We start from the raw sequence: 24,180 nt of genomic DNA, 5'->3' as shown, positions 1-24,180 counted from the left end.
AAAAGAACTGAGTGATGTGTGCCATGACCGTCAGAGTTGCCAAACGTCAAAATACCATAGTTAAAATATACCGAAAATACAGGATCGCTCCAAAACTCGGTAACTAAAATACCAGAAAAAACGTGGTTCTCGACCGTGGGTAACGAAGATGACTTCTTTACGCGATAGTTTCCGCACGCATCGTCTCCCAAAGACGTAAGAACAGGGTTAAAAAGTATCGCAAACCTGCCGTGACCGTTTTTATTCAGACCTTTGTTTGGATTTCTTGCTATAATTGATCTAGCAGTTTAAGAAAATAGGCTGCTCATTTCAAAGGTGCTGCAAATGCGCCATCTGTATCCGATTTTATGTTAGTGCACAGGTTACCCCTATACATTTCCGAAATCATGAGAGAAAAAATTTCTCTCTAATAAATGCAATCGTCGGACATTTAGCAGATAACTGGTACTGGTTAGTTTTGGATAGTTTCACGACTTCAGAAAATAGCGATTTGGTTACGTATTTTGTCAAATGTCACTAGCGAGCGTGTGTATGCGTTGTTCCAATTAAATACATTTAATATTTATTAGGAAGTCAAAAATGTGTTTTTTTAGTCTTAAAAAAATCATTGTTGATGGTACCAACAAATTCGGGATGCTTTATAGACGTTTTCAAAATTTACGAAATGTTCTATAGTCTTATAATCGCCGATATTAAGAAGAACAGACACTTCCAAAGGAATGAGGGTTGCCTCGGTGCTTCCTTAGTCACATAAACCTAAAAAAAAACAAACATAGATAGGCACGTTCTTTTCGAAATGTTAGTCACACCTGCACACCGATATCCTTTACGTTGTGATGGGGAAGTGTCAAAACTGATCGAACGTTGTCGGAGAGGGCGGATTTTGCTAGCATATTCATCAAACTATGAGTAAAGAAAACCTAAAACATGCCGCGACTAGGTGATCAAGTTCTTAGATTCAGTGGATTTTTACTAAAAAAAAAGAGATGGGGTCATCCATTTAGTTTTCGAGCAATATTATATATATTTTAAAATGGTCCCAGAAAGCTGATGTGTTGAAAATAGAGTTTTTTGACACAGATTTAACGTCAGGTACCTACATTTATGTATATAAAATAGATAAAGGAAAAATGAAAAACTTAATATGCAAATGCTAACCTTACGTCTACTAACGGATATTTAGTTTTGGTTAGTTTTGATGTAGCATATTAATTTTTCAGTTTTTATTTCATGTCTAATTTTCAACAGGATCCAACCAATTTACGTTATTACATATGCCAATGACGAACGATTAAATAAATTTATCTTGAAAACAAAACTCATGTTTTGTGCTTTCAGATTTTCGTATGGTTGTTTTAAATCCGTCCATTTTCCTGCCATTCCTTGCTACTTCTAGTTTCAATTTTAGCTTTCTACACCCATTTTCCAACGAATCGTTTGAAAAACATGTTTTTTTTTTAAGTTTCAAAGTTTTAAATATTTTAAGGGTATATTTATTAGCCAGGAACAAGTCCGTTTTATTGCTAACTTGCTTCGTTTTCGAGATACAGCGTATATCTAGCTTCAGCTTAACTGTTATCATGCATCTCCCTGGACTTTCTAAATGATTCAAAATCCTTTAAAAATGACTTTTATAAAACTGGGCCTGCTTATTTAAGGCGATAAGTGACTTTATTTGTTGCAATTAGAATGAAATTATTTATTGCAGTGGTGAACCAGAGGGCAATTTAATTATAATACGCCTTTTATTTTTGGAAAAGTTAAATACTTTTCTTAATCTAAGAAATCAAAAATAAAACTTTTTTGTTACTTCAGTTTCCATTTGTCGCATATCCCAAATCACTTAATGCTTCTCTATTCGTGTAATGTTTTTTATTTTATGGGCAACAAACAATTTCTTTTAAAAGTATAAGTATTTTTCAACTTTCTTCTTAAACAACACCCACTTGGTTATGAAAAAAAATCATTTTTCGTCTTTTGCTTCTTTGTGATAAAACAAAGCATTTTATAGAAAATCGCGAGAGTGTTATCAAAATCAAATGTAGAAAAATAGTATACAATCTCTCATTTAAGCAACATTAATAGATAACTCATTTTATTTATGCTTTGGTGGGTGGTAACCTTAAGCCTATTTTTTTTTATCTCGTAGCAGAGTTTGGCTTGTTTGGACGTAACTAAAATGAATAACTAATCAGGTATAAAGTTTTTGAGTAATTAATAAAAAAAAACGATTTTTCTAAAAACTAAACAAGTTAGGGCACATGTTATAGGAAAAACATTATTTTAACCTGATATAATTATACCCTTTAAATCTTTTTATGGAACTTTGAAAAGGATTTTATATTTTGCAAGCACGTATTTTGAACATAATATCACTGAATGACTTTTTTCTTTTTTGTCGCCAACTGACAGAGCTGGAATTCAATTAAAAGATCTATTTGTCGCTGACGCTACTTGACTGACTTCTATATATTCAAGTTAATTTCGCTACAGGCAAATGTTAAACAATTTTCCCTGTGAGAAGCGCTATTATTACGTACGTAGTTTGACCCATTATGGTCACTTTTATCCTTACTAACACCACAGCATTGATGGTAAATACTTTCTTCATTTACAATACTTTTCTTTGTTGCCGCAGGTGATGATCGACCAATGTTGAATAATGCAGTTTCTTTCCTGTTATCAAAATCATGGTAAATGCTATGGAATTTTCGATCATCACTCTCCAAATTGGTAATGCAATCTTCCTCGTTGAGTTCTTCAATATTGCCCAATGAGTTTATCCCCTTAGCAGCGCTAGTTGGTCTGGTGTAGCCTTTGTAGAGTAACAAGCTGTCAATAACTGGCACCGTTGTGGTGTTCATGCACTGCTGTTGTCTAGATAAACGATCTTCAAGTTCACTGGACGTCAATGACTTTTTATCTGGAGTTGCCTTTGTAGTATCCTAAAGTAACGTTATTTTATTTGTTGTACCCGAATAAAATACTAATAAATGTACGTTTTGACTGCTGTCTATTAATGGACCTACGAACCCTACTGACTTTTTAGGGATACCGAAAGTTAAACTATCTGAAAATATCGCGAAAGTTATTTAAATTTACATCTCGTATGAGACGGTGGTTCTAACCGCTAGTCCTCAAAGAACTTTTGCGCGGATATTTTTGGAGACTTTTGGAAATTTCTGCACCGAGATGCCGACATCTGGCAATTTCGCAAAATGTCGTCATCGGTTTTACCGATCCAGTGATATTCTGTTTATTTAAACCATTCTCTGGTGTGTTGTTTTGTGGTTCCATCGGTTCATTTTCTCCATAATAAGGTTGCTGATTCAAACTGCCCTCTGATAAGAAATTTTGTAATTCTATGGATTCATTGTCTGCATAATACGGTGGATGTTGATCAGAAATATTTTTTTGACCAGAACTGCCCTCTGGCAAGTGGCTTTGATGTTCTATTGATACCATATCTGTATAGGGTAGCTCGACTATTTCTAAAGAGCACCGGACATTTGAAAACTTGTCGCCTAGAATGCACAAAATGATATTGTTACAGACAAATGAAGGCGTGAAATTAATAATAATATGATCCAGATAAAAAGTTGTTTATTATAATTTATGAATTAACTTTGAGGTGATTATAAGCGCATGAATAGTGTGAATTGGTAGGAATGTCGAAAGAGCATTTTTTTAAGGTGAGTGTCCATTGATAGCATTAGTCTCTCTAGAGTGGTTTGGTGGTCTGACACTATCTGATGTCACATCAGATGTCAATCAGTCACTTGTGCTGTTTTGTTAAAATGTACCTAAAATTCAAAGGCTGTACAAAAAGGATAGTATGCGACAGATTGATACGTTTATTAAGCGCTTCGCTTGTGTCAAATCGAACTTGAGACTAAAATTACGATCATCAAATTAGTTGCATAAAATACTATAAACGCGTTTTATGACAACCATTCACGCATTAAAAAATTATTCACAACCATATAGCTTTTAGAGGCCGTAAATTTCAAGTGGCTATGAGATTTTGACGAGGATGGGATTATTATATTATATTATATATCTAAATATCTACGTATATATATATATATATATATATATATATATATATATATATATATATATATATATATATATATATATATATATATATATATATATATATATATATACCTTGCCGATGCCCAATCTTTGAACCCACTTGCGTTCCAGCTTTTATAACACTTACTTTTTTCGGGAGACAGGAGACCATCTTGCTCGAGTTGAATAAAACTATCCTGAACGACTTCTTCTAGAAGAGTGTTTACAATTACGCGCTGATTTAATACATCATTTTCTCCATATTGCATATCAGCATTATTATAAACCACTGTTTTGGAGCCGATATGAACTAGATTTTGTTCCGGCATAGTTTGACTCATTGCATTTACGTACGCTCCTAAAAAAAGTAATTTTTTGGTAAATGCTATAGAGGTAATGAATAGTAATATTACTTGGAACTTTAGCTGTGATCTCTTTACAATCCCGATTTGCGCATTTATGACTTAAACATTTGTCGTATCTTCTTAAATCAGGAGTCTGTACACGACTAGGAGGATGAAATCCCAATATAGAAGGAGTTGTTTGTTTAGTTGTTTTTCCTTTAATTTTGTGAATTATCTTTCCTTTGCCCCTAATTAAGTAATTACAAATATTGCTTTCGGTTCATATAATCATCGCTTACCTTCTTTCCCGCATTAATTCAAAAAACAGCTTGACGTAACCGAGCTTCACAAATTTTCGGTTGAAGGGCACCGCGATGTAGAGTTCGCCGTGCTGTAGTTCGTGAGGATTTTGAATTACACGGCCTACAACGTTGCAAATGCTAGAAAATAATGTTCACAAATTTTTAAGTCAATTTTATTTTGCTAAATTGGCTTAATTTACTATTTAATTCCTTCAGGAATGTCTAATCTGTGGCTCAAATATTCTAGAATAATATGCCAGTCCTCAAAATCTGACGCCGTTAAAACAATCTTACAAGGTTTCTGATTGAGTCTTCCGTTTACCATGGTGTAGATAATCGTGCGTTTCTTCTTTTTCGTATAGGCTATAAAATCTAATATCGCTTTTAGTTCTTCGGTTTTTTTGATTCTTGGCATTCTGTTGGTAAAGTTTCTTGTTGGCAAATTTCGCCTTTCCTCTGCAGTTAGATAACTTAAAGTGAAAGAAATAATGTTGGTTACCCGACCAACCGTCATTTAGTGACATCTTTTTCTAAGTATAATATTTCAATATCAAGATGTTAATTTTTTCTTCGTTCTAAAGAAAATAATATGTTAATTCCCGTGCAATTTCCCTTTTACAATGATGACGATGAGTCCATTCTTTATTATGATATTTTTTTCTATTTTTTTATATTATATGTAAACTTAATCAAAAAAATTAAATCCTCCAGTCCTAACAGTTTAAACCACTGAATTCAGTAGTCTGTGTTCTCATCAGATCAAAGGGCACTTGATGTATCTTAAGTCGGGAAGATATTATTGTCACCTACGTGACGCTTACAATATGTAATTCAATATTACTTTCATTTATACAGGGTATTTTCTAATCGAATGTCATTAATTAGGGAGGCGATTTTTGGGTCCATTTTAAAAAGAAAACTTATTATTTCTTGCTTAAGTAATCTGTTTTATTAAAATTAACTTTGAGGCGGTTGTTTGACATTCTTTGCATCCTATTATTTTGGTGTTCAAAATATCGGAGCATTGTTATTTTAAAAAAGAATGATCGAGTTTACTAGTGAGCAGTTGGCAGATATGCATTTTATATATCGTTTGGCTGCAAGCAGTTATATAAAGAGCGCTTTCGTAATAGAGTCTGGTATGACTCTATTACGAAAGCGAACATTTTCAAGAAGATTGACTGAAACAGGTACTTTAAGTGCAAATAATCATTTAAAAGGTGTCCATCGGAAGGTAAGAACTCCAGAAATTGAAGAAGCAGTTTTCAATTTTATTTTTTAAAATCCTGAACTTAGTACTAGAAAAAATTGGTAATAACCTGAATATCTCGCGCGTCTTGGTTTGGAAACTTTTGCACGATTTTTTGTTGTACCCATATCATATTCGACGAATTCAAGCGTTACTTTCCAGAGATTTTGCGTGTTGCGTGTTAATTTTTGTTAATGGTTTTTGGATAAAATTGCGCATTATCTCTGGTTTTACCAGGAAAAACTATTTACAGATCAAGCTAACTTTTAAAAAAATGAAATCAGACGTTTCCACAACTAGCCATATTAGAGCTGATGTAAACCCCCACGCCGTTGTAGAATTTAAACATCAAGAGCAGTTTGTCGGTAAATGTTTGGGCCGGAACTGTTGGAAATTACTTAATTGGAACCTTTTTCTTGCCAGAAGGGCTAAATGGTCTAATTATCGTCTGTTTTTAGAAGAGGATTGGCCAATATTGCTAAAAGTAGTACCATCACTAATTAGAAATAGAGGGCGCGCCTGCTCAGTTTAGTGCTGCAGTAAGTTAAATCACAAATTTAATAACCGTAGGGTAGTTCGCGGCGGACTTCAATCATGGCCCCCTAGATCCCCAGATTTAAGTAGTATCAAATTTCTTTATGGGGCATCTTAAAAGTCTGGTTTATCGCACCCCAGTTAACACTGTAGAAGAGCTTCCTGCGATTTAATAAGAAACACTGGAGGTATACTTCAAAGGGTGCGCGGCGATATGAGGAAAAGTGCTCAAGCGTGTATCCTTGAAGGTGGAGGACACTTTCAACAACTTATCTAGTTTCTATGCTCTACTTTTTTTCAAAAAGGTTGTTATTAATTTATTAACCTTATTATTTGGTAATAATACATAGTGTTTTTTGAAAACAAGAATCATTTAATCACTAAAAACTAGATATTTTGTTTTAGATAGATATTTTATTTTCCTTAAAAAAATAATTACATTTGCATTCATTTTGAGCAAATTTGATCTATTAATTTTTGTTAAACTAATTTAAAACTAATTTCTCTGCATGTTGTCGTATTAACGATATTGTTATGATCCTCTAGAAAACAGAAAAGGTTTTTATTTTTTTTAAGCGAAAACCGTTCATCGTAATGAAAAAAAATGAAGAAATTAATTTTCTTTAGAAATGATTATTATTGCTTTAAGAGGAATCAGACATCAAAATAGACAGGTGAAATTCCTTACGCCTGCCACTGGCGTATTTAAAAAAAAATTTGGTACGCTAAATAATGTATCTTAATACATAGTTTATGTGTGCAAAATTACATTAAAATACCTTAAGTGGTATTACAAATATTAAAAAAATATATTCTAGTTTTGAAAACTTTACTACCCTGTATCTCAAAAGTTAAGACGTTTAGGACATATGTTCATATGAAGTTTTCTTTTTAAAATGGACCCATGCACCCCCTTAATAATTGATATTCAAGTAGAAAACACCCTGTATATTCAAATACATCAGAATCATACTTTCAGTTGATAGTTCTGATTTTTGAATAATGGTCTATTTTCTACAAAGTCTATTAAAATAATTTCTGTCTGCCATTAGACCAGGGAAAATCCGTTTTTTTATGTGATACGTGATCATGTGAATGTAGAATGGAAGTTTTACAGAATACTTCAGCGAGTTTAACTTTACGAAACGACGTTTAAACTACTGCAGGTAATCAGCCAGGTCGTTTTAATTAATTAATACACATTACCCCAATACTTGAAAAAGAAAAGAAAAAATCGAAACATTGACAGCATTGATGGTATAGATGAGAAAGGAAGACATTGATTAAATTCCAAAAAAATTATGGTTCTAGTTTCTTTCAACAATAAATAATCTACTAAATAATTGAAAAGTTAATCGTTAGGTATAATTCCAAAAAAAATGATAGTTCTAGTTTCTTTCCACAATAAATAATCTACTAAATAACTGAAAAGTTAATCGTTAGAATACTGCTGGCAGTCAATTTAAATTTTTGGATGACGAAATGTTACAGTCCACTTAATTGCCTCTCACTTGTAGGTAGCTACTCTGCGAACATATACAGGGCAAGCATTTTATATTTCAATTTTCGTTTCATTTAAATATTTTGTACTTTTGTACATTAAACTACGTAAAAGTTTAAACAGCTCACCCATTTTTGGCTAATTTTAATTTTTCGTTTCCAGCAGCTATATATTTGGCATTCGGAAGTAATTCCGTGAAGGACAATACGACTTTGTTACTCTCTAAGTGGATAAGTTTTCTAATTGCACCAAAACTAGGGTTCGTAGTGTCTGTTAAAAAAGCTGTAACATGACAAAATATTTGTGAAGCAATTCCAATTTGCCAATATCCGAGTCACCTAATATTGCATTCCAAGTTCTGTGATGCTTGGGATTGAGTAAAATCTCATGTCCGTTACTGTAAAAATCTCCATTCAGCCATACCAATATTCGTAACGTTTTGCCAAATTCCGGTTCGGCTAATTTATACAAATTGGGATGTAATAACCCTGACATCACCCACGTTCATTTCATCATCGTTCTTGAGAACCAAAATTTTAGTGTAAATTGGAAGCGAAAATTTAATACGCCAATTTTAAATATGACATCCTTCAAAAAAAGTTTGATTGTCAAATATACATTTAACTTGGTTTTCAGCTATAATTTTCAGCATTTGTGTGTGGTGGCTATGGGATTCCAGTTTTTGTGTATTACTGGTCCTAATTGTTTTTTATATAATCCACTGTCATACATATATGACAAATTACTAAATTTAATTTAAATAAACTTTCTTTGTTTGACAGTTGTATTAAGCTTGGCCTTAAAGTTAAAATTAAAAATCAAGCACCATATGCGGCTTTGCTGTTTCAAAGTATTGAAATAATATATTATTTTCTATTCCCTGCCATAAAATAAACAAATTAATCACTTTTAGCTACTGACGTTTGTCAGTTCTGATGATCACTTCACATATCAGTCATGCAACGCGCGTTGCGTTCCGCTCGTGCTAAATTTAACTCGCATAAAGTGAACAAGGAAAATCGTCGTTTTTGGGTGCATAGTTCTGTTTTTACTTGATTTTTGTTGAAGGAATCTTGGCATGGCCATAAAAAAAAATTACAGTCCCGGTGATAATTTTTATTCTCATTGAACAATCAACTGCTACTTTGCTTAGCGGTCAAGGTTGTCATCTGGAGGACGGCCAGTAAATAAATGTGACTTTCACTGGAGCTTCTGCATTTCGTGTTCAGTATACTGAAACGAAGAATTTATTTAAATCACGACAATTAATTTTTGCATAACGTACCTAATACTGTAAGATTTAAGTAAGTTTTGTTTACTTTAGATAGAATTTATTTTTTGCCGTTTCACTTAAGAGTTTATTTCCAAAGTTGGATGCATTTAATGCCTTTTCGGGCCCATGGCTTGTTGAACTGTATGACAGATTATTTAAGAGATCGATACAAGCATTTACTTAAGTATATCGGTAATTTTGGGATCTTAAGCCATCTATTTTTAACATTCATAAGAAAACTATTTCAATCAAATTCTAGGTGGTCATTTTCTTAAACGTAATTTTCAAAATTGTAAAAAAAAAACAAATATTTTAAATACGACTTCTTATCATCTTATAGATTCCGCTCGTATTAGAAATACACTCCAGGGGCTATGTGAATTTACGCAGGGGTTGAAATTGTCGTAGAATAAGGTTTATGTGCCTTTAATAAAATTTATATAGTTACTAGAGATTAAAACAACAAATGTAAAAAGTACATAAAGTGGTGCATTAACTTAAAACAATATTTTATTCTATAAAATTTTAATCATTTTGTTTTGTGGCCTTAAATACCAAAACATTTAAAAATATTTCACATCTTTTTTATTTTATTTTATCGTATCGTATACGGTTACGGATGCATTTAGATGCATGCTAATAAATCCTAGCTAAAGCATAAAATCCAGTAATTTAGATATTAACGTCTTGGCTGGTTATTATTTCGAGATGTTTTGAAACGCGCTGAAATGTTTGCGTTGAAACGGTGTCAACGTAATTAAGATTTTGCAAAACACGTACCACAAAAAAACCTAAAAATTGGTGGAAAATTTTCGTTCGTTCGAGCAATAAAAAACAGCAAACATAAAATCAATAAATTTGATACAAATAAAAATACATTAGAAATGGTGCCTAACACAAAATAAAATATGTATTATTTTCAGTAAGTATAATAATTCTGATTTCGCACAAGGTCGTCATCAATATCATATATCTACAAACACTTTTGCTTAACGTTTCTCAAAGGCCCATTGTTTTGAAACTGAAAGGTAGAGAGCGTCTGGATTCCCGCACTTTATATTTCAAAGTTGTTTTTAAATTTTTAAAATTTCTTTTAAAAGCGCTGCTTCTCCTCTTATTTTTGGAGTTTTACATAAATACCATTAAGCTAATGTATTTTTGCATACGATCCCAAATCCCAAATAAAACATTTCCAATGAAATAGTGTGATCCTCAGGGATAGCTAGCAGATATTAAAGCCCAATATTGTTGATAAACCATAGCGAGATAAATAACCTGCACTTTTGAACCAGTTCAGGACATGGTACCCAAAATGTACCAACAGTTTTGTCGCAAATGTAAGGCTAGAAACATGACATGCGAAAGGTTAGTAATCCAAAATGTTCTTCAGAGTAGAGGATGGAAGAAAGGGTTTAACCAGGCACTACCCTGAGGCTCCTGAGGAGCTAGTACTCTAGTTTTTAGATTCGTTAAAAACTAAAGTACAAATAATGTTGGCTATTGATTTTATCAAAAATATTTTTTGATTCTAATTTGGCCAAGTAGACGAGAAATTGAAAAGCGTTTAAAAAAGTTTTTTTTTTTTTTGAAGAATATGAATTTTATGATATTATTAGAAACATTATTACATCCTAGGAAAACATAAAAATAGAAAGTTGGTTATATTTTTCAAAATATTTGTTTTAACAAGGAGCACAACGAAACAAAATGGTGATACTGGGACAGAAAAAGTACAAACAAATAGTAGCAGGCACGTGAATTAAACATTTTTTTTGTAAAATGCTAGAAATATTGCTTGCTGGTTTGTTTCCAGTTCTCTAGTTGTATTTTTTTCTTTCTTTCTTAAGTTTAACGTCTTTTGTTAATGGTTTCTGGGTGCATAGAAATTAATGATTTTTTTACAATTGTTATTTAATTTAGAAATTGCTTTAGTTTTCAAATATTAATCGAGTATAAACATGCCTTGAGAATGTAACAAAAACTCAAATGTACTTTGTCTCTTTATTTGTCATCCGTTACTTCTGGGAGACCTTTCCAGTTACGCAACAAAATTTTGTATACATTTGTCCAAAACTCCCAGAAACCAATTCCTCAATTAAATAACAGAAAAAAAATCATTAATTTCTATGCACCCAAAAAACATTAATAAAGACATTAAACTTAAGAAAGAAAGAAAAAAAATACAAATGGAAACAGGCCACTTGTAATTTTTGTTTATTTTGAAGACTGTGCGTTTTTCTTTGGGACACTCTCCCAGACATTTTATAAATCATTTGAAAATATTGACGCATATAAAAGATTTGTCTCTAATTATTTTAAATCTCAAAATTCATTACATATGCATAAGTTATCGAGTAATAATGAATAAGTAATATACACACTTAAGTGGAGAATCGTTATCAATATTATGTTGCTCTTTTTTTCCGTTCCAGAAAAAGAAATTAGTCGAAGTGTAATAATTCGTCACTTTTCTGCTCAGCGAGCAAAAACGTATCTTTGTAATTATGGAAAAGCAATGATATAATAAGTTCCTAACTTCTCAATATTGAGCACATGGGTTTCTACCAAATAGAATTATGGACTTCACTGTAGGAAATTAAAAAGTCCTAAATATGAGCAAATGAGCAAAATTATTTCAAGAAAGTTATACCTTTAAGAAATTAAATCCCTGTATCCGGACAAGGAAGCATTTTTTGACAAATTACATAGCCAAATTACGCAGCCTAATTTTTTCTACTCCCCGTTTACACTTGTAGCATAACAAACTATAAAATCATAGGTGAAAAAGGAAACTTTTTTGGTTTATGAAACTGAATCGCTTAATAATAACGTGCTACACCCATCGACTAGCAAATGATTTAATTAAAAATTAATTAAAAAATTGCTGGATCGTTTATCGTTCGCTATTTTTATGTACAGCAGTCAAAAGTGTGATTAATAAAATTACCTAACAATACGTCGAGCATAGTTTATTTCTAAATCAAACAATTTGATCACGTCAACTAGAAAGCCGTTATCATAAGATCGAGCGTCCCAGACACCCAAACAATACTCGCGTGAATATATATAATCGTGATCTTAAACAATGATCCTGCGATTTCGTCAAAGAAAGTGTTCGTGTATATTGTATTGGTATATATACATTTACGTTTGAGGATGTTATTTAGGTCCCGCGCATATTAAGCAAATAAAGGCAGCGACGTTTAATGTCGACATGAGGTTGTGACATAATGGGCTGTTTGTTTAAGTCACACATGAAAAAATGACCATTTTATTTTTTATTATTTGAACGTATTTGAACAATTATTTTCTTCAGCCCTTACTCTATAGTACTTAATTATGCACCCATCAACAGTGCGGACGTTTGTTCTGACAGCCACGTCGCAAGTCAATCAGTGAATTTTTTTTTCATACCTTTCAAGCCCAAAGTTTTTTTTATGATAATGGATGCAGTAAAACATCTAGTCTAGTTCTCCAAGATTAAGAGCCATATGTTGCCAAATTGGTGGTAAGATAAATTTCAAAACAAGTGAAGCATGGTGTTAAGAATGTCTTAATGAAAATTAAGCCTTTTCAAATGGTTTTTAACGTATACGCTAATGGGACTCACTGTCACAAAAATCAAGTAATGATTTTGATTCTAAAATAAATAAGCTATAAATTAAGGCGTAAATAAGTCACATTTGGTGTACGTTATTGATCGAATTGATTGGGAATTCAAGTAATTCCGGTTACAAAATGCCGTAATACATCATTGTGAAAAGTGTTGAACTGGGTGAAACACTCCTTCGATCTAATGATTGAGCAGGTCTCCAGGCTTTGGGACGGTCGACTTTTTTTTGAAAATCAGTTCAATCGCTCAAATTGGTACCTTCTTGTCTTCTTCTGTAACATTTTAATACTTCGCATATTGTTTCAACAAACAGCGCATCGAACACCAAACCGAACACGGGGTTGCGACCGAGTTTCCATTGCATTGTCGGTATTTCCATACATCAAAGAAAATTTTCCCGACTGCGTTTGCTGCATCTATAATATTTTAATAAAATTAGAAAAAGCAAACGCTTGATAGGAATTTCCCAAAGTTAAATATTGATCGAGTGGGTTAAAAAAATAACTACCTTATTGGCATAATTCCGAACGGAGTTTTAAAATATAGAAAAAGTCGAGTAACAAACAAGTGTCACGATTAGCAGTTTTCGGACTGATTTTATTTAATAAATGTTTATCGGGAGGCATCTTTGTAAAACGTCTTGTCCCCCCGATTTTTCATTGCAGGTGCTGCTATATTTTTCATCTTGATCGCGAATTATTTAAAAAAATATATGCTCCAAAAAGGGGAATTCATTAATGTCCGTCATTTTAAAAAGGAGCTCGAGAACACGTGAACCGTCTATGTAAATAAAAATTTATTGAGCCTGTCAGTATAATGACTTAATTGAAATGAAAATTCAGAAAGAGAAATCATATAATATATATTTTCTAATAAATGTCAATTAAATCACAGTAGGATAAATATCGATTGTTGCTTGAGAAGGTATTGATGATTGAAATGTGAAGGTTGTTTAACATCATATTCAAATTAATTTATTAATTTTGCTGTAATAAAAATTGCATTTAATTAATGTTCAAAAAACTATAAAAGACACATATAATTTTTTATAGACACAATTTCATTTTGATATCCATGCACATTATTCACATTCTACCGGGTGGGTTAGAGGTTTATAGAAGACTGAATATAATTTATTTTTGAAAACTAAAGTATTTTGGACGGTGCAACGATGCCGTTTCTAACAATAACATTTAGCAACATTAACGTTAACTTAGATAGCTATACTATATATTTTCTTACATTTTTTGATTTTCTACCTTCATGTACTATTTTTGCTTAATGCCTTCCTAAATCAGGTTTTGATCAATTTATTACTTACCTATGGGATAATGGCATAAATCTGTTTTCACACACCGATTTATTGCTGAAGATTTTCAGAAGGATAAATTATATAATTGTAACAAAACGGTTCATAAAATTTAATGAAATTTATCCCTATTTAAAAAAACAAAATGAAAGTTAGTGCGAATACAAAAAGACTTCGATTGTAATTTGAAATTAAAGCAACTCCAATTTCACAAACTTGCCATACTTCCTCGCATCCAACTTTGAACAATTGATGGTTTAAGTCTAAAGTCTTATCGGCTGTCAACAAACACTCGAAACACTAACAGAGTAATTAAGGTAATTTAAAACAAAAAATGAAAATAACTAGTATTTCGAAAACCTCACTTCATTCCAAGTATCCAAATTTTCAAAAAAATCCATTTCCACTTCTTCATAAACCTATATTTTTAACATAATAATGTAATAAATATAATAAAACATACAAAAATTGGCTTAAAGTAAGTATGGGCCTTAATATTAAATTTTATTTCAATTTCGATTCTCTCCTTCCCGAAACATCCGGTATAAATATTACATACTTATACATTACACACCTTGACATTTATGATTTTAGTTACGATATTTGAATCGATAAATATAAATACGTAAATTAAATATATTGCGTTTGTTAATTTACCATTCAAATTTTTAGCAAAAGGAAAGAAAAACGACCAACTAAAAAGGAATAAGCGCTACATATAGAATTCTGTATAACTTTTGGTATCACGAAAGAACAAGAAATAAAATATTTTCTATTTTTCTATTCATATATTTAATTTCGTAAAGACATAAGAAACTTGCGAACTAAAATAATGGGAAAACAATACACGTGCATTTTATAAGGTATTTATTACAAATGACATTATGCAAACTGCATTATCAGTTATATTAGATATACTCTCTCTCCTCCCTCCCTCTTTCTCTCTCTTTCGACATAAATAGATACTTTTAGCAAAGGCAACGAAATAGGTGTGTGCGTGTATAATTTTTAACCAGCGGAATTATTAAATTAGCATTATTGCAGACTGAAATACCGAGATAATCACCGCTGTAATGCGAGCTGTTAAAGAAGCCGCGGTCTAGAATGTCAGTGAAATAAGATTCTTCAAAATTAACTGGACATTATGCATCTCACCTTAATGGTATTCTTCAATCAAGCATCAGTCGTCAACACCACACAGAGATAAATTAATACTTCTATATACGATGTCACACTGAAATTTGCGTACAAATTCAAGTAATATTTCCCAAAAGAAGGTGATTGGGTTTTTCCGTTTATAGCTATTGTGACTATAAACATTAGATTTCCTTCTGTCCAATCATGATATTTTTTTTAGAGTTGTCTTAGGTGGTGAATGTCAAATTTATAATAACCTTTTTTTTTTAATAAACAGGACTTCTTAAATTGAACTCAGGTGGCTTTTACTTGATGAAAATCCATTTATCAAAATAAATAAGAACTAAAAGTTCAGATTTTCACGAAATTATATATTTTGACATGACAATTGTTTCGACAACACCGTGTCTTTATCAAATGCGATTTGATAAAAAAAAAATGTCATGCCAAAATATATAATTTCGTGAAAATCTGAACTTTTAGTTCTTATCTATTTTGATCAGGACTTCTTATAGATCCGGAAGTTTTAAATTTAAAATCAACATTATGTTTGGAAATTTTGGAAAAATCTTTTAATTGTTTTCAAAATAAATTGACAACTTACTGACTGAATTTTGTTAACACCTCCTAGTTTTAATGTTGACTCTCAGCAGTTTTATTACCTAGCATTACGATATCAGCGTAAACTATTCTGTTTCATGATACTTAAATGTTTTTAATTATGTTTTAAACTGTAACTTGTTTAAGCTGTACTTGTAACCTATGACGTCAGAATAGAAGGTTAATTTTCCTACGAATTTTAGTCGGTTCATACTCTACTCTGTATTTCGTCTGCTCATTTGACCAGGCATCTATTCAACCGCGGCCATAAAGTTACCAGGTGGTCCATTAATAAAGGACGCTGGCCACATCTCAGGAACTTTTAGTCCTGCAACTTAGAAAAATAATATTTTCCGGTAAATCGGCCAAGAGAAAAAACTGCAAATTATTTTCAGGTTCATAAAATGGCCGCTAGGGAGCGTAATCTCTAATGTAAAATTAAAAAAAAAACGGGTGTTCTGAAAAATATTCTAAATTAGCCTATATCAAATACGTAATCTACTCTAGATAAGGAAAGTTTTTTTTTAAACTATTTTTTTCTATCTTTTCAAATTAAGGGTGATTTCGACGAACATAGTTTAGTTTTAAAGAATATATATGAACTTCGACTAGTATGTCAATATCACGATATTAATACTTTTACGAGTCGGTAGGAGGCGCTCCATGCCCAAAACAGCTATTTTTATGATTTTCTCGACAATGTCAAATATAATGGTATAAATATTTTTAGCTAGGATGAAAGGGCGTAAAAAAACACAGCAAGTAGTGGAAACTGCATGGCAATATCGTTTTTCCTCTCTGTGTGTTTGTTAAATATACCAGAGACGTCACACGTGACGTGGAATGCTTATATTTTCTACTAGAGTTAAATTTGATTTTGTCCTAATTTGTCCCTAATAATCGCCAATAATCAATAATAGTTAAAAAATGAATCCTCAATATAATTTATTGATAATAATTTTTTTTTCTAAGTTGTAGGACTAACGGTTCGTGAGATATTCCCGGCGTCCTTTATTAATGGGCCACCCGGTACACCAGAGATTTAAGAATATTGTTTGCAAGATCTAATACGAAGTTTCGACATCGACGATGCCGGGTAATGAATGAAGAAGCAAATAAATGCGACGAATCGCGACATCCGAGAATTCGAATTTCAAAGAAATTTCTCCGAGAGAAGCACGGGAGGCGGGAAGGTTATCTCGCATTATTGGGAATAGACATTGCGACACCTCTCGGGGTTATAAAATCTTAGGTGTATCGTTGCAATTTTTTGAATAACATATTTGGATAATGTCAAAGCCATGCTGATTGTATAATTGCGTAAATGTCAATTTCGGAGGTTGTTGCGGTATAGAACAGTGCTAGACGAAGAATGTTGCGAAGATACTTGAATGTGCGCATGCGGGAAAATCTGAGGCGTATCAATTTAACGGTTTTACCAGTCCCTATATTATCTATCTTTTCATTGTTTATGCTTGTATTTCGCTAAATTAGAGGTAAAATTAAGTGAACTGTAAAGTGTTAACTAATTCAAAACTCTGTGGCGTAATCACGTAATTTTGGGCGCAAGCCTGTTGATTACTTACTTAATAAATAAATAAGAACTATATCGTTAAAGCATATATTATAGAATATTGTTATAATCCAAGTTTTAAATGTGCTAAATTTTGGTCTGTCTTTGACCCGCGACTTTGGTTGATCAGTTTAAGTGTAAATATTTATGTCTGTAAGAATTTTAACAAAATGTTGATTATCCGACGTTGTAGAGTATTGTTGAACACTAGGAGGGCAATTATTGGGAACAAATATTAATTATGTGATTTTAAAATGCAAATAAAATATATAGCTACTCATTTGTCATTTTATAACAAAAAATACTAGTTCTTGAAAAACAAGAAAAATTCACCTTAACTAACCAAAAGTAATTCTTAAGATGGTATTGCTGGAAATAATAAACACATATTATGAAATACAAATAAAAATTAGATTTGGAATGAACAATAAAATAGCTTAAAAAATATTTAATACTGATAGATACCGCCTAAACTGCATCAAGGAGTAACTTGTAAAGAAAAAGCTCAAAAGTTTACTAATAAAATAAAATTATTTTAGATGAAAAAACACAAAATATCTATGATTCTTAAAATCAACCTCAACAAATTTAAACGATTGTTTTAAAATTTTATAAACCCCTCTTTGTATGCCGTTGTCATTGACAATTTTTTTACAAGTTGTTGCTTAAATCAGTTTGAAAGCCATCTGTCAGTGTAAATTTTAAAATAAAAACGAAATGTCATTAGAACATCATTAAGAACTTTACAAGACTCAACTTAGCTAGTTCTTCGCCAAAAATGGAAATTTTTGTTATACATATAATCTGGTTCTATTTTAATAATTGTAGTAAAGTCTATGATCTACACATCTGGAGTTCAAAAGTGAAATTGAATCGGTAGTAAAATAATTTTTTGCAAATTTGCCAAAAAAGAAATATACTAGTACAAAACAAATCTGTTTTTCGGAAAATTTCCAAATAATTATTTTACTAATAATAAGTAGTAGATATCAAAAAATCTTCCAAAAACCGGTTTGATTATTACGATGGGCAAATAGTACATACACTGGGTAGTCATTAATAGTATATTTTCAACCTTTTGCTGTATAATAAAATGAAAGTGAAATAGAAATATTTCTATCAATAACTAGGACAAAGTTGTAATAACTGGCTAAAATATAGCAATTGACAATTACTAACCTATTCAAGGGTCCTTTCTAACAATAAATTTAAGCATCTACTGCGCCTTGGATAAACATTTTTTTAGTTATTTAAATCCGCTTCAGATTTGAAGTGTAGCTTTACTCATGTGATTTGAAATAAGCGTAAAATCAATTATCCAGATCCACGCGATCATAAGTCTTAATTGACCATGTTTACGGGTTTTTTTACTGTGGTAAGTCACGTTCAATTCAAATGCCAATGCCATCTCGTATGCCGCCTGTCTCCGCAGCGACTGTAATGACCACTAGATAGGTGAAAATCGTAAACAATAGACCGTTGTTAATAATGATTGGACCGATGAAACTTATATAATTCAATGTCCTTAATGTAATTGTTTGATAGGAGATCATTCTTTTGCAAGGCTTCGAAGAAGCATCCAACTCTATCAAGGATATTTTATTCAATAGTTTGGAGTGGACCGAGTAAGAAACCCTACGTGACGTTTAGGACCATAACGTTAGCGTAGTGATAATAAGCTCTAATAAGCTGCTCTTCTCGTGGCTTCCTAGAACCCCAATTTCGAAAAATATGAGTTTGAAAATTGTATAAGAATTTTTTTTTTATTTTAATGTGCTAGTTTTTACTAGTTTTATAGAAAAATACTGCACCTGGCTATGACAATGTTAGTGTTGAAGCTTTTATTTAGAATAAAAGGATTCTTCACAGTAAAAAAATCTTAGTGCAGTTTATTAAAACAAAATTTGTGAAAAATATAACACGGTCAAATAAATGCAGATCAGCGGAACAACGCAGTTGCTACCTAAAAACGGCCCATAAAGTGCATCATATACCCATGTCGCCGATATTATTCAGAAGTAGGAATAAATCAGAAGAGACATTAAAGTTACAGCAACCCTTTAATAGCAAAATGTGTAAAACGACCATTCTCAAAAAATACAATTTATGAGTCTTCATAAATCTAATTGACGATAGCTGACCCTCACTGTCGTGAATTACCCTTTTTTGTTCATAAGCGTATGTAAAATAATTCTGCGTATGGTTATAATCGCGAAAGTCATTCTTCTTCCGGTTAAGATTACCTAGAACCGTTTAAATAAATAATATTCTAATGAAATTCGCGTTTATATTAGTATCGCAACATTTAAAAGACGCTGCGTTACGTCATAGGAATACTATTTGGTAACATCACAGCCGATTAATAATTACAACTGCATACAAAGTTATTTTTGTCCCACAACTTTAGAAACGTGGAACGCATCACTGACATGTTTGGGGTTTCTTTTTTTACGATAATAATTAATTAAAATTAACACCTCGAGTATATTAGACGGTCGCATGCAACGACTTCCAATAAATATGTATTATGCAAATGAAACACCTCCTCGAAGAAATTTGAATTCCCGTAAGTCGCAGAAGAAAAATGATAATTGTCAATGTTTTTTTTTTATTTTCGCAATTATAACGATCCGTTACTTTGCATTTTATTGAAGATGAAAGGAACCAGTTTCGGTTACCTCTATTCAACTGTTTTTCATCAAAACTTAACTTATCGGTGTTGCAGTGTGACGTTGTTGTGGATTCTCTACAATAGAGATGGATTAGGTTCCACAACTTCTTCGGTTTTAAGATGCGCGTTAAAAGCGTAAATCTGTTTGTAATATTTCCGAAATTTGTATTTGTAAAAGAAAATAAAATTGTAATAAGGTGAGTATTTTTAGTTATGTTGATTAGAAAGTTTGAAATTGAACTCACTTTCATGAGTAATAAATTACGCTATACTAAACAATGACATTTTGCAACATCGCCTGGCTGTGAAAAGCAATGTATATCATCGATAAATGCAAAATATTACCAACTCCCTAAAAGTCTGTTCCCCCTCATAAAACATCACTCTTTCCTCAGTCTTAATTAAATGGTTGAACAGAAATCGCCGCATATGCATCTTGAGTGCTTGCCACGTTTTTCTTCTTTTGTTATATATATTTTTTTATGCATATAGATAGAAATAAATTGGAATAAATAATACTACACTGTGCTTTTTTCTCTTCTTTTGTATTGCGTTGCTTTTCAGTTTGTATATTGTACGCGGATACCAGTAAGGAAGTATAACTTAAACTTCGCCTGCTGTGATATGTTCTTGTAATGTAAAAGCAGACAAAAGCGCTCAGACAGAACTTTGTTTTTATATTGTCTTTTGTTACCTTTGATGAAGTTGTCATTTTTGTGTGTTGGAATTTTTGCGATTGAATTGAATTGAAGAATTTATCAATCCATTTTTTTATTGGTGCCCTATTTTACTTATTCAAAGTAGGCAGGAAGCAAGCTCCACATAAAGAAACCGTATAAAAAATTTGAATCCTATTTTATTCAGGAAAAAATAAGGCATGCCGTTTGCAAATGTACATTAAAGTGATCAACATGTAATTAAACGTAACCTGATAATTGGACCAGATGATGATAGCAATAAAGAAATTGATGTATTATATGATTAGATAAATATAAAAAGCAATGATTCGATTTTTTTATAGACGAGTATCTAAAGATACAAAATAAAATATTATTTAATTTTGAATGTCTTATTCAGCAGAAAAGAAAAATAATTAAATTCTAATCCATAGGTACGGACCTGTGCGGTTATGTTTTAATATTACGACTTGCACGGATCTTTCTTGATGAGTAACTAGTCACTGTAGTACATATCTGAATAGCTTCTTAGGTTTTGTTAATTCTTTATCGAAATCTAAAAACAGGGCCACATTTAATAGTGTAACGAATCCGATTCCCACACAGCAGACATTTATGTCTAATTTTAAGGCTAAGGGTGTCGATTACGTTTTATTACATATAAGAAACAAAATTTATAATTTTTAATAGTGTAAAGACGCTCTAAGACTAAGAGTTATTTTTGAAATAGCTGACACTATAAAGTTATGTAATTAAATTAACCTTTCTTTAAATCCGCATAGTGAGACAAAATGTTAATCAAGCACTTTATTTTTTTATTGAGTTTATCATCTTCAATGACGTGGCAAGCAGGCCGCAGGCGGAATAACGCTGATTTTTATGTGCAAATATTTGTACGTACTTAAAAAACATCGGTCTTTAAAAAACAGTGGGATAGGCAATTTGCTAAATAAATTAGAATATCATCTTCGATAATTAAGCTGTAACTTTGGTTGTTTCCGTGATTTGTTGCATTCTGCATGAAAACATCGCAACAATAATTATTGTTAGAATACATTGTTTCAACGCCCTCGGGTGTGAAAAGCATTAAGTTTCAAAGAACAGCGGAGATTCGTTCACAAATTACGACATGCAAACCAATTTGTGCGGACAAAAGCGTTGTAATTTGTTTATAGCGTTTATTTAAATACCTTTATACATAGGAGAGTAACATTGTCAATAATATACCTAAGATAAAAAGAAATTGCAGACGTTGATACGTTATATCGGGAAAAAACCACTGATATATATTAGAGATAAAAATCAGCACCATAATAGTCAAATTTGTACAGAATATGATTAATGTATCAACAGCTGATTTCAGTGTTGTTCTGTTTAATTTGTTTTTACATATCTGTCTTCGTATTTTAATTTGTAGAAACGTTAGATGAGAAGAGCGGTCAGCCAAAGATTCACCGCCAAGGAAGAAAACGAAATTTCGTTCAACGTTCAACAACTGCCTTTTCTCCATATTATCAGGAATCACATAAACTGAAATTAAATATTTGCATAATGGCATTGCATTATTTTTCTGATGCTATCGTTCTTTCCTTTGAAAAACATATCACGTTCTATTCTAAACACCTATTAATTAGAAACCCGCCTGTAATATAAACCGCTGTAAAGGATGTTCTTGAATAATTCAAATGTTCCATCTAAAAGAAACATATCTATGAAATTTAGCGAAAATAAATTAGTTGCGTGTATTACAAGATACAGGAAATATAGCAAACAGCAAACTTGTATCATTTCTACTTGATAACTTATGGAAAAGTGAATAGCTGTTCCACATACAACCTTGTGCGCAGAGATCAGTACACCCTGTATAAAGTTGTATACAGTTATTAGATAAACTTTGGTTAGTTTTGGAATTGAGATTGACAATAATGCGATTTTTCTTTTATACACAGTTATTTGAAAAGCTCAAAATTACATATTTTGTTATTTTAGTAATGATAGTTAGTTCTAGACAATTTACTAAAATATTGTAGTATGCAATAAGTTTGATAGACATCATTTTAGCAACGAATTTCATTCGCCACGAGCCCAGCATAGCGGAGGAAGTCCTTTTTTTGCTATTTGTTGCACATTTTTAAGCAATTATAATATTTTTGAAACAGGTGTTTGTTTATTATGAGAGATACTCTATTGTGGTGTTGTCCTTTGTTATTTGCAGAAAACATACTTGATTCTCTTTAATTGTGTAACGCGCTACTTTCGCCTACTCCACTTACATTGCTCAATATATTCGGTTCAGTTCATTATTGCTATTTTTCACAGTTTTGGTTAGTTTTAGTTAGCTTTAAAATTTACATTATCTGATTCATATCCATATATCCAACAAGATTAAATTATCCTTTTTATATTTTTATTTTTGCATTTTCGTCTAAAGCAGAATATAAACATAACAGAGACTAATAGAAATATCCCGAACGGGATATCACTTTTTCTTATGAATTGTCAAATCGACGCTTACTCAACTTAATGTAAGCACCCCAATATAGACTAACGGTTTCTGAGAAACTAATGGTTGTAGAAAAAGTATAGTATGCAACACGTTTATAAACTTCTTCAGACATTCGTTCATTAGATACTCGCTCCGCTGCGGTCTTACCTTAATTAAACTGTCGTTAACTTATTGCATAATATACTATTATATTTTGAACTAGAACTATACTTTAAATGGAGGATGTCTGAGTTTGAGACATTACTCTATGCTTTGTTTATATTATTATCAGTTATATTGTTTTTACGTATATTTTATTTATCTTAATATACAATTAGTTATGTGATATAGACCTAGGAGGATCCATAGATTGCAAAGAAAGGAAAGGAGTCGCAGTTGTAGAGCGACGTAAAAAAAATCAGTATTACTGATTAACAACTACCGCGCCATATGCTGCGCATTTGTAAGAATTTAATAATAGTTGCTGAAGGGTTTGACGCTAATATATATTTAAAACTCAGTCTAGTAATAAATGTATTTAGTGCTCCCTCCTACCATAGAAAATTGCAGATAAGCAATCTAAAAACTCGTTCTGACGTCCTGTAAAGTAAATAATTACGAAATTTTATACAATCATTATTACAGTGGTTCGTATTTGATCTGCGAGTAAAAGGGACGAGTCAAATTTTTATAAAATCTAAATCTAAGAAGCTGTAGTATGAGTATTTAACCCACGTTCCGCTTTAAAATGTATTTAGCATTATCTAATTCGCGATCTGTTACAACGTAAATTTGTCACGTCTTTCCTGGATTCCAACGTCTTCATACAACACTC

The 24,180-nt window shown here is 31.7% G+C and overlaps 1 protein-coding gene across 2 annotated transcripts; it reads right to left on the bottom strand.

Moving 5' to 3' along the window:
- Positions 1 to 600: 600 nt before the first annotated feature.
- Positions 601 to 8,586, bottom strand: LOC132696966 (uncharacterized). Of its 2 annotated transcripts, none has more exons than XM_060662168.1 (11): positions 8,346 to 8,586; positions 8,136 to 8,289; positions 4,924 to 5,193; positions 4,721 to 4,861; positions 4,491 to 4,669; positions 4,226 to 4,435; positions 3,129 to 3,524; positions 3,000 to 3,070; positions 2,541 to 2,945; positions 810 to 920; positions 601 to 756 (listed from the first exon to the last, which is right to left on the bottom strand). In XM_060662168.1, exons 1-11 carry the CDS (start codon positions 8,500 to 8,502, stop codon positions 670 to 672), a joined length of 2,181 nt encoding a protein of 726 aa, XP_060518151.1. In that variant the 5' UTR covers positions 8,503 to 8,586; the 3' UTR covers positions 601 to 669. The 2 variants fall into 2 exon arrangements, with proteins under 2 accessions (XP_060518151.1, XP_060518152.1); XM_060662169.1 differs by having other exon boundaries at positions 2,580 to 2,945.
- Positions 8,587 to 24,180: the final 15,594 nt, after the last annotated feature.

The sequence above is a fragment of the Cylas formicarius genome, unplaced genomic scaffold (assembly GCF_029955315.1).
Source record: "Cylas formicarius isolate icCylForm1 unplaced genomic scaffold, icCylForm1.1 PGA_scaffold_1__22_contigs__length_36826433, whole genome shotgun sequence".
In the NCBI taxonomy this organism is placed as follows: Eukaryota; Metazoa; Arthropoda; class Insecta; order Coleoptera; family Brentidae; genus Cylas; species Cylas formicarius.
This window is presented reverse-complemented; position numbering and strand designations above follow the sequence as displayed.